This window comes from Blennius ocellaris (assembly GCF_963422515.1).
Source record: "Blennius ocellaris genome assembly, chromosome: 15".
Taxonomy (NCBI): domain Eukaryota; kingdom Metazoa; phylum Chordata; class Actinopteri; order Blenniiformes; family Blenniidae; genus Blennius; species Blennius ocellaris.
The window spans coordinates 11,683,585-11,695,736 of NC_137664.1; the positions used below are offsets into that span (position 1 = coordinate 11,683,585).

A 12,152-nucleotide genomic window follows, 5' to 3' on the forward strand; every position below is an offset into this window, starting at 1 on the left:
AGCATTAGACAATGGTTGTTTGTTTGGAAGTTGTGTGCCTGTGCACCAACAATTGGCACAACCTGCGATTCCATTTTCTTACTGGACGTACAGAGCTGGTTGGAATGACCCCTGTGCCTCATTGTTCCATCACCCAATGTGACAAATGTATGCAAATGACTAATTTCTGTGTCAGAATTGTCCACTTGCTGATCAAAAACTGAAAGATTATACTGTTTTTTTTATTTTTAAGAAAATGTATAATAAATAGAAATTTCACCTCCACGTTTGCACATTTTAAAATCTAATATATAATTGTATGTGAATAGATTCACATCGCCTTCTAGCAACACGCCTCCTGTTTTAAGTTTGTGCTTGGGGACCTTTCTATACACATTTTGCATGTGTTTTTGTGTCTGTTTACTTTGTGGTGAAGTGGCGATTTTGAGTTGGATAAAGATGTGTAAAGATAGATAATAATTAATAAGTAAATATGACCAGTCAAGTGCTGCATGATCTTTATAACATCGTTGATCGTCACCCTGTGGGATCGCCACACGCAAAATCTTTGAGGGGGGTTGTAAAATACTGGGACTTCGACACCTGCTGCTGTTTATTTGTTGACATTTTGATGCTCTTCTGTCTCGGATTTCTGTCCTTGTGCCATCCAGTATGAAGTCTTGTTGAATGATTGACATGACATACAATGTTTTGAAAATGACAACCTCTGCGATCGTCACAAGGAGAACATTTAAAAAAAGAAATATTAATCCGTTCAATCGCCAATACACAATCAGATCACAAGCCAAACCGTCACTGTATACCTGAATTTGTTTTTATTTTCTTCCATCCGCTCTATTTCTAAGTCCAAAGTCAATATTTCTTTGTTCGACCCACAGCACAAGCTTAGTGTTGTCAGCTTTATGTGCCGGCCTGTATCTCATCTAACCTTAAATATATCTCTTGTTGCTCTCAGCTGGAATCTCTTTCGTTGTGGATTTTCTCCCCCAAATTAATCTGCCTTGTTTTTTTCCTCTTTCATCATTTGCCCTCCTGCAGCTTAAGAGTGCAACGCTGTGCGAAGCAGATTGTTTTAATAGCGTTATGCTGGCCGCTAAGGTCAGTGCTGACCTCATTTTCGTCCTCTCACCTCTTCTATTTTTGTCTTTTTGTCTTTTTTTTTGTGTGTCTCCCTGTCTTCCCGCTGCAGTCCAAAGTCGAGGGCTGTGAGAAGTGCAGCAGCCTGTTCAACAAAGAGGGCCGGGTGCGGGCCGCCGTGACCACGGCGCCCGCCGGGGACGGCGAGGAGCCGGACGAGGAGAAGGAGAGTCTGAAGAACCAGCTGCGGGAGATGGAGCTGGAGCTCGCCCAGACCAAACTGCAGCTGGTGGAGGCTGAGTGCAAGATCCAGGTACACCAACTCTCCGGGTTCAATCCTAATCAGACTACAAAGCAAAGAGAGGTGAAGTGCATTTCTGGTCACAGACACATTTAAAAAGCTTTCATAAGCTCCCCACAGCCAAGCTGCGGAAGAAGCCCGGGAGTCACGACGTTCCCGCTGCCATCACGACTCCTCCAGCTCACGTGGACGCCAGCAATGAAACGAGCCTTGAGTCACAGTGATTCCGCTCAACTAACAATACTTTTTCGAGAACACACCAAGAAATATTTTCTTATTATTTCTGCTCCTGTAAAGTGACAAGAGGTTAATCTCCACTTTGTGCCGTTGCTTAGATGTGGGCCGCTGGATAAGATATCTTTCATTTATAATGCGTCACCTTGTAAAGAAATAAATTCAGAGGTTATTTTTTTCCCCACGCTAATCAAACCTGAACAGTAAAGACGCGCCGGGGCAGCAGAGGCTCCACGACGCCATTTGCTTTTAGACACGTTTAAAGAAAGTGGGATCTTAATTTCCTAACAGAGTGAAGACGCTGCTGTGATCATCAGCGTCTCGATCGGCGTTTAGAAAAGAGCGTCGTTCTCGTGGGCAGGAAGCTTTTAAACACTGCGGTCAAAGCAGGAGCAGGTTATGTTTTTTTCTGAGCCTTTTTTTTTTCTTTTTCTTTTTCAGCTGCTTCTCACATGCTGACAGCTTTCATTTAATCAATTACTACAACAGTAAACACAAAAAACATGTGTTATCTGCAGCAGTTACGGGTCTGTAATAAATCTGCCCAATCCAATCGGGTTTATTTGGCATGTACGACGGGGCTCCGAGGGACAGATAGAGTGTGTTTGGTTGGCTGCTTTTTAAAAAATCCGGTTTATCCTCATTCATCCTAGTTTTGAGGCGCGCAGCTGCTGTTCAGGTCCGATTTGGGAATAGTCGAGATGACGAGGTTTTTGTTGCTCCCGGTTCTTAAATGAAGGCAAATGCGCAGCGCGTTTGCAAGAAGCAGACAAGACGACTGAATTATTTATAATACATAAAAGTTCCTGACTGCAACAGAGAGCTCTGTGAGCACTTTATCAGAAGTGAAGTAAAAAAAAAAAGGATTTCATGTGATTAATGATGTCGGAAAAAAGGAGGCGAACTGAGCTCAAAGCTGCTGATTGAAGAGAGGCAACGGCCTGAAAAGGGACGGTGGAAATGTTTTTATTCATTGTGTCTGATTCATGCCTGTCTGATTCTTCGTTCTCCTGCGTCAGGACCTGGAGCACCACCTGGGTCTGGCTCTCAACGAGGTGCAGGCCGCCAAGAAGACCTGGTTCAACCGAACACTCAGCTCCATCAAAACTGTCACCGGGACCCAGGGCAAAGAGACCACCTAACCTGACGACCTTTCCTCCCTCAGCTCCAAGCTCTGCCCCCACCCCTAACCTTAACCCCGACCCCCCCCCCCCCCCCCCCCTCCCCCCACAGGGCCATAACTGTTAACATGAACAATAACCGTTGAACCCCAGGACCCCCTTTGCTACAGACTGTTTATGTTGTTTTCTCAGAAACGTCCTTGTGTTTCTGTGCCCCCCCCCCCCCCCCCAAAACCCAAATCCAATCTCCACCCCAAATGACTGCAGCCAATGAGCGCTGGTGAGAAGGGGTTGAAAACAGAAGATGAAGTGCAATGTTACGACCTCCCCCACAGGAACGATAAGCTTCCTCCTCCAGAAAGACGACTGATGTAAAGAGAAAAAGAAAAAAAGAAAAAGCGACGCTTCATTGATTTGTGTCTTTGTACTGCTGATATTAAAAACTCACAGGAGGAAGGTAAGGACATCAGAACTGCAAGCTGTCCTTAAGGGACAGAGAAGAAAACACTCCGTCCTTCCTTACCGCTCTGTGACCCCCCCCCACCCAAAACTACTGGCACAAAACAACTCCCTGTAAATGTTTCTGTTTTAGGTACGAAAGCTAATAGACGCCTTTTCAAAACTGAGCTTTTTTTTTCAAATATTTGTTGAACAAACCTTTTTCTTTTTTTAATGTACGTTCACGAATGTTGCTTGTGTAAAGAGGACACGTGCGTACGGTGCACGTTTGTTTGTTTCGTGCAGACTGTGTGTGTGTGTGTGCGTGAGAGAGTGAGAGTTTGAATGCATCAAACAATTGACTGAAATAATTTTGTGTAAAGTTTGGGTGTGAAAGACTGCGTGCAGGTCCAAGGGAAAGAAAAAGCACTAAGGGTGCATGCATGTCAGGAAATGTTCCCGGTTGTCCAGTTTTCCCTTAAATGTTCACATGTGTATATGAATGATGCGAAAGAAAAAGACTTGCTGACAAAGCCTTGATCTGAAGGTCGATGCAGATGATGCTGGTAGATATGAACATGTAATTACAAAATAAATAAATAAAAGGCTCAAAAGCTGTTGGGATAACTGACGGCTTCCTTCACATCTAAAAGAATGAGGTTTGCCGGGTATGGATCTCCCAGCACAAAGAAACTAAGCAGGCCCAAACCGTGCAAGCCTCTGCCTGCACACACAGCGTATGTATGTATCTATGTATGTTAGCGTGTCGCTAAAGCCCAGAGTGATGCAGTGTTTCTTAGCAACCGTTCACACTCATCAAGAGGAAGAAGTCCAAATAGAAAACACACACGTTTAAGGCACTTAAACATGCCTTCAAAACCCGCCTCCCCCCCCCCCCCCCCCCCTTCTAAGGCACCAGCTGCTCCGCGACTCTTGACCTCAGCCGACAAGGTCACGTCTAATGGTTCGTTGAGCAGACTGGCTAGCCGCTCTGTTCAGCTTTCACCGTTCAGTAAGCCCTCGGGGGATTAGTTGCACCACTATACACACACACATAAATGCCGAGCTATACGGTAACGTAAACACACATAAAGTTAAGAAAAAAAAAAATACAGTACAAACTCTAGTCGCTGTGTGTGATTTGCACCTGCTTGTCAAAGCTGTGCCACCCAAGTCCCCAAACATGCAGATGGGGTCGGGAGGTTTCGGGAAGGTATGCGACCTGAGTGACATTGCCAGATGAGAAGGGTGATCGCTGCAGAGGAGATCTCCGCGGGGGGGAAATAAAGAACAGAACGCAGTCAGCAGAGAAAAGATTGTGCTTCGCCAGCGAGAGAGGTGTATGAAAAGCAGCGGGGAGGATTGCGAGGAAGGGCGTGCGTGGAGTGTTAGCAGCAGAGTGCAGACGGTCACAATCATCCGTCACTTTAACCGAACAGCTCAGTGTGAACGGACACAAGTGCAAGACGCTGCTTAAGAAAAATTACCAAAACTAACGTAAAGGAAAACAACTGGAGCGAAGCCATCAGGCCACATACGTGCTGGCCTCTGTGATAACGGTAACATGCTCAGAGCTGCGCCTGCATTGTCCCGCCTGCTCCTGCGAGGAGACGGCGTGATGATGTCCTGACGGATTGACTTGAGGTTTTTGCTGCAGCCGTGGCACGTCAGGCGCTTTGCGGCAATGTTTCACATAATCTACTTTGTTGTTCGGCACGTGGCCGTCTGCCAGCAGGAAGGATGATGCGGTTAGTCTGAGGGCAAGCTTTTAGCTTTTTATTCCAGCGTGGATCGGGTCTCGGTCTCCCCTGGCCTCTTTCACACCGTTTACTGTGATTCCTCACGCCATCTGTGAACGCAGGCTAAGCCGGGGTCTCTGGAGCTGCGGCTCTGTCAACGTACATATCCGCTCTCTTGGGACTGGGAGAGGCCTCGGCAACTGGGTGCACTTCCATGCTGTCTTGCTTTTCATTGCAAACATTTCAGCCGATCACCACAGTTGATCGGGCCTTCATTCCCTGTCTGTTCTGCACCGATAGCGTTTCGATGAGCGAGAGGCAAAAACCTAGTGTTTTGATTATTCTCTTGGCTTACAAAAGAGTCCCGGAATGCCAGTTTTGAATGCTACTGTGCGCACAAAAACCTTTGTTTGCTGCCCCATGTGCTTCTTTCCGTGACCGCGTGACTCATCATTTCAAGGTGGCTTCAGAAACATGACAGGAATTTGTATTTCTATTTTTTTTTTTTTTTTTTTCAGCTGCGTGCGCTCAACTTTTCTGAGCCTTTAAGCATAACGGGATGTCTGCAGCTCAGAGATCTTACAAATACCTGCAGCAACTGATCCACTGAATTAGGGGGAAAAAAAATTAAAAATCCCTGAGAGTTTAAATCCTTTTTCACCGCTTACATACATACGCATACAGTGAGAGGAGGCAGAAAGGTCACACACATTAAAACACCTGTTAACCACCACAAGTGTAACTGTGCACCCAAATTGTGGATCAGTATCACAGGAGTTTGGAGAGGTCAGACCAGGGGCCGGGCGCTCTAAATCGGTCCACGGGGGGACGAGGAAGGAGGTCGGAGGTCAGGTTATATAGTGCTTGTGTGTGTTTTCATGTTACTCACAGAAAGGGAGGCTCCAAAATCCTCTTTACCACCGAAAACCAACCGTTACTGCAGATCACGTCTATTGTTCATGGGTTGGATAGATCGAGTCTGATTGGCTGAAATCTGCTGTTGTCAGAGGCTGAAAGAAACAAAGAGTCGCTCCTCTTAAGGCACTGGGTTGTATATAACAAACATAAAATAAATATTGAACTTTTTGGTTTCTGATTTTTTTTTTTTACTCTGTAGCTATAACTAATGTTGCCTACTTGTACCCACCCACCTGCTGCAGTGCTACAGTTTAATCCACAACAGATCATTATGTTTTTAATCTTTTATTTGTTTGTTTTGGGGTTTTTTTTAGTTTGAAGCTTCTCAGTCTGACTGCTGTTTGGTTAATCAAATGCCAAAACGTAGCTTTATCATCCAACAAGATCATTATCAACGTGTGGAACTTGTAATAGTGTAGAATGCATTGTGTATACTTCATGAATTTCAATATAAAGATATCAACACAATGTTCTTGTTGTTGTTTCTGCGTTTGCATGTTCACCTAATATTCTTGAGAAGACAAACGAGTTAAACGAAGGATTTAAACTAAAAGTTACGGACTAACGTCAACCGAAACGATGAACTTGTCCTACCTCAAGAGAGTTTTCTGGTATAGTTGGAGGTGTCACAGAGCCAACTATTCCTTCATTGCATTACACCTGATTGGGAGTTTTGGGGATCAGACATCAAGATAGAAAACATATCAAAGGCGAAAACTTTAAAGTTTCTTAAAACTACTTTTACTCTTCAATTCAATTGAACTTCAAAGAATCCTCAAACTTTCACACCACAAGGTTGAAACTCGTCCTGTAAGGTTTGTTTGGTGTTTTTCAAACATAAAGAAACGCTGGCGGAGGAATCAAGCACAGACCGGGATTTGTTTAATAGTCTTTAGGAGACTTATCAAAGGAAATGTGACAATAATAAAATTAAAGCACAAAATGAACTGATATATATTCTGAGATGCTGTTATTGTTTATCTAAATCCACCAGTTGATAGTGATACAGTCAAATGGATAAAACGACCAAATATGCAAATATATGGAAAAGAACTATTCCTACTCTGAAAAAAATTATCGTTTTTCCACAACTGGGAGAGATGGAAGTTGTTTTACCTTTATGACAGTAATGTTATATTCATTTTATGTTGACCTGATTGATGGATGTTCATGGAAACATTCAATTAAAGCTGATAATAGAAGAGACACAGTTGATTTGCTTTATTTTAAATTCTACTGCTGCAATCTAAATCACACTGGGGATCAAACAAGTGATGGTGATACAATATAAGAGCAAAATTAGAGCTTTAAGTAAGATTACAATGTGCAAATGCATAATTTCCCTTCATCTTATTCAAAAGCTTTTTCGTCTATTTTTTTAGGGTGGGTGACATTTGGACCCGACTCTCGCCTCTCGTTCCCAGCTCGGCTAGAGTAAAAGTTGTCAAAGAGACGCTCGTGAATCAGATGTATCATCTGCGCCTCTCTGACCCTGCTTCCCCACATAAAACAGGAAATGCTGCTACTTTTGTGGCTCTTGGTGTTTCAAGAAGGCGGAAGTCATATTAAAACTTCAAGTCATTGGTGTTTTGTTCTTTTATCTGTCTCTTCAGTTCAAAGTCGGCGTCTATAAAAAGCCACGAGCCTTCCGTGTCGTTTTCCTCTCCGGTTCCTTACCGACGTCTCGTGTTGCAGCTGACTGGGAGAGAGAGAGAGAGAGAGAGAGAGAGAGAGAGAGAGAGAGAGAGATAAAAGAGGCCTGTGCAGTTGTTATAATGAGACTTCTCCAAGTCACCTCTGAGAAACTCTTCTTCAGGAATTTGAAAGAGTTTTAAACATGAAAATAAAACCTAGTTTTGCAGCTAATAATATCCTCTTCCTGTCAAACACCTAAAAACTCTTTTACTCAATGTGGCTCCATTCGATTGGCCCTGCCCGGAGAACATGCCTTCTAACATATGGCTGCATTGTTATCTGTGTCAGGGATGAGCTATTTTCCGCCACTGCCTCAGTGTACAAATGTACAGTGAGTGCTGACTGGGCCCAAGGTCCTACATATATCATTTGGAGTGTTTATAACTCAATGCGGGGCCATAAAATTATCACCCCTTAGTGATGATGGCCGTTGGGATCTGGGCTCTGCGTCTGCCACGGCGGCTTGGGACTGCAAAGCAGCAGGCATGATGAGCTGTAAAGCCACTACCTGCAGCGGCTGCGGATAACAAGCGTCAGCATTACGCAATCAGCCTGACAGCTTCTCCCCACTCCTCTACCTGTCCTGCATTACGGAGCTATAAATACGAGCAGCGGGCAGCAGTGACGTGAAAAAAAGCAAAAGGTGGAATGCTGATGGATGGGGTCTTGGGTTGCCTCAGTCATCGGTGATGTGGGAGTCGAGGGATGAAACTATTTACGACCTCCTGAACTCCCTGGCACCTGATCCCCCGATGGCACGCCGTGCACACTCTGCGCCGGCAAATAACTCGGACAAGTTTAACATCAGGTGTTTGGTTGAGGTAACTAAACACCACCAGTGTAGAGAGTTTGAGATCACTTAGTGATCTGTTGTGGTTGCAACTTTTTTAAAACATGGAAAGAAAAAAAAAACTCTGGTGAGAACTTTAATCGAAAGGCTGCAACTATGGATATTACTCTCAACTAACAAAAGCAAGTAACATCTATAAGTCTGCATGGTTCAGGCGCACAGTGGTCGGCCTCACGGGGAAAAACCTTCCTTATTTGAGACAAAGAGGCTCCGAGGGGCTTTCAGTGTGCATTTAATGCGTTCTTCAAGCTCCTGGGCCAATTTTTTGCATATTCCTCATCATCATCATCATCATCATTATCATCATCACATAAAGCAGTTCATGTGGCCCAAAAACATGAGAAAAGTTATTATGCAATTAAATGTTTGTTAGTGTGTCATTTGAAAAGCAGGAAGTAAAACTAAAACGCATCAAAATCTTCCCCGATTCTATTTCTCGACTTGATGGTGACAATATATTAATCATATAACAGTCCCAGAACTGAAACCTGCAAATCTGTTAGCTCATCCAGCATGAATGGGTTGACGGTTGGATGATTAGTTTAGTAGTTGTAACTAATTGTAGCTTTTTATCTGATGTAAAATTATTTCCCGCCTCAAAATGACATGAAAAAGTGATGAAACTCCGCATTTAACCAAAGTTATGTCTGTCTGCATTGCAAACATTGATAGCAAAACCTTGTTTAACCTGTCGTTGAGGTAACGCACATAAACATATGATATAGTAATAACTCTTAGGCTGACGTACAAATTACTGTTGGACCCTGCTTAGGTTCCATGAATACTGATCAAACGTCACAATGACGTTGTAGCAACACCTGTTGAAAGAAAATCAGCACAATGTGCACTTCAGTGACTAAATACAGCTTGTAAGTAAGTTACCACATGTAATAACGCCATCATTCATTTAATGACAGTCGCGGAGCTTTCCAGCAAGTAACCGAGACCTCACAGTTATAAATTTATCCTGATGCTAGGAGACCAAACATCCTTTTGACCTGAATTGGCCTTTTTTTATTTTACATTAATAAGAAATATCCGATTTTCATTGTTTTTTTTCAACATGCATTTAAGCTGACTGCTATATGTTGTTGCCTGTGACAGACAGAGGAGATATTAAAGCGGCATTGCATCGGATCATCCCACAAAGTCATGGTTTAATAATCTGATCTGTTGGGTTTCTCTCTGCAAAAAGCACCAAGAAATGACTGTGTACTAGTTGGCGCTATAAAAAAAAAAAAAAAAAAAAAAAGAAAAGTTGAATTGAATAAGCTCCTGCATAAAGCCAGCAAAATTGTGGCTTTACGCACAATGCAAAGTGTGGTGTTTATCATCTAGTAAGAATAACACCAGTGAATGACTTGAATGATTTGATTTCCTGCATTTGCTCTGCAGGAAACCGCATCGTTTTCATCCAATTTAGAAGATGATTGGTCACATAGGCAAAGCAGTGGAAGGCTTCAGGACACCCAATAATCCATATTCATGAAGGTAAAATGCGCTAAATTAAATGTAAGTGTTGTTTGAAGTGTCTGTCAGACGCAGTGCAGATCCTGTTAGCAGATCAGTTTCAGTGTGTGCGATCTCAAGTTGGCGCCTTTTTTTAGCCGCGCAAACCTCCTGATCACGTGCTGAACTTTAGAAGTTGGAAACAAAAAAAGGAAAACCCTCTCAAAGTATTTGATTGTTTGTTATTTTGTTGTGTATAAACATGAACTGCCTTAGAGGAGAGACACCAGTGAGTCATGTTAAACGAATCTGATTTGCGAGCAAATCACAGCTTCTTAATAACTGAAACACAATACAGGTCATCCGAAAAATGTTGACTGCCTTCCAGCGTCCGGCGGCCCGGTCTGCACCGTCCATATATAATGTGTCTTATTGCTTTTCCAGATTAGTGACTACATAACTCTGAGATCAGGGAACGCTAATAGTGACAGAAGGCTCGCGGCCAAGTTCTATCAGTAAACTGCGATGTGATATCCAGCTAATTTTTGCTCACGTGCTTCCCTCCCCACTGCTTCTGAGCACTCAGTGTAAAATGAGCCTGCACCGTGGAGGCTTGTTTTCTTGCATTATCTTGCTGATGAGAGCTGGCGTGCCAACACAGTGCTGCGTTCAGATTAGTGACACTTCTTGTGTGCAACGTCCTGAAAATTCCCTTTGTTACTTTTGAGGAGAAACGTCACGAGAAAGTAAGCTTTAATCACAAACTAATGCCATTAAAGAAGTAAATACTCCCATGCCGCTGTCACACAATGCAGAGATTTGAGGAGGATTTAATTTGTCATCTTCGGCAGAGTTTTATGCCTCGTCTCCTCAGTCTTGTTTGCTTTCTCTCAGACAAAAGCACTTTTCTATTCAGTCCTCCTGATAACACACACACACACACACACACACACACACACACACACACACACACACACACACACACACACACACACACACACACACACACACACACACACACACACACACACACACACACACACACACACACACACACACACACACACACACACACACACACACACACAGACGTTCATTGCTCTGGCAGGATGACTGGCAGCTGTAGCTGTGTGCTGATGGTGTTGACTGCCGGAGATGTCACTGGATACTGAGACTGAGCCATCAGCGGGGCCGCCGTGCAGATGACTGATGGCTCGTGTTGCCGAGCCCCCATGTGCTGAAACTCCAAGACAAACTGGACAATTATTGCTCATAACCTTGACTCTGTGGTTATGGGATGACATACTGACACGTGTATTATCACTATTAGGTGTCAGAATGTCGTAACAAAGTGCACTTTTTAAGGGGGCGACTGCATAGAAGATGGAGGAACTAAAGTAACTTGTGCTCGAAATGACATTTCTGAATAAGAAGAAGAAGAAGAAGAGTCTGACAAGGAGAAACGATACGCTGAAGACCTATAAACAGAGAGGAAACTCAGACAGCTGGAACAATCAGACAAAGGACCACATGTATACATGCACGCTCTCACATTAGAGAGGAAGATAACGTGACTCCAGGAGGCTCAATGTGAAAGGTTTGCGTTTGTACAACAGCTGAAAACTGTAAACCAACGGCAGGTTTGTGCAACGATGTGACGCAGCCAGCTGTGGTTTCTGGAGCTCAGCGGCCGAAGAGGTTGAAGTGTCCTTTGGCAAAATAGAACTGTGCATATAATAGATCTACCTCATACGTCTTGAAGAAAGGATGTGATCATCAGGTAGTTGAACGAGGGAAAATCACTTATCATTCATAGTGGAGTTTTACAGGCGCAGAAACACTGATGAAAGTGTGAAATCTGATGTGTGGCATCACAATTTTAGGATGTCGTTGACATTTTAGTTAGACAACCTGCCTTGAGTAGGCTGGTCAGTATTTGGTATGTAATTATATAATATGTAGGTACTGTGGGGGTCACTCATTTTCCATTAAAATATCGATCCAACTTTTCCGTGCAACATAAAGCAATTTTATGTGCACGAGCGCTGTAAATGAGACTCCTGGTGATCAGATGGAGCAAGAATGAAAGAAAACACCCAGACACAGTAAAAAAGTTCAGAAAAAGCATGAGAAGACACCGGTACACAAAGGGGAAAAAAAGGAATACAAGGCGAGACAATAATAACAGAAAAAGACGAGGAGCAAGGTGGAAGTACAGACACCAGGAAACACAGGACTTCATGAAAACAGAGAGCAAACATGCATTCTTTTTGGGTTTTTTGGTTCTGAAAGTGTGGGAGGATGAGCCCACCTCACAGAGCTCTCACATT

General features: G+C 43.5%; 1 protein-coding gene across 2 annotated transcripts in view; it reads left to right on the top strand.

Annotated features, from left to right (window-relative positions):
- The window catches only part of rabgap1 (RAB GTPase activating protein 1), a 76,252-nt gene extending 69,956 nt beyond the window's left edge, over positions 1-6,296 (top strand). For both annotated transcript variants that reach the window (XM_080509568.1, XM_080509569.1), the window contains 2 exons: positions 1,190-1,390; positions 2,632-6,296. In XM_080509568.1, coding sequence (XP_080365694.1) covers positions 1,190-1,390; positions 2,632-2,754 — 324 coding nt within the window. In that variant the 3' untranslated portion in view covers positions 2,755-6,296. The remainder of the gene's footprint in view (positions 1-1,189; positions 1,391-2,631) is intronic.
- The last annotated feature ends 5,856 nt before the right edge of the window (positions 6,297-12,152 follow it).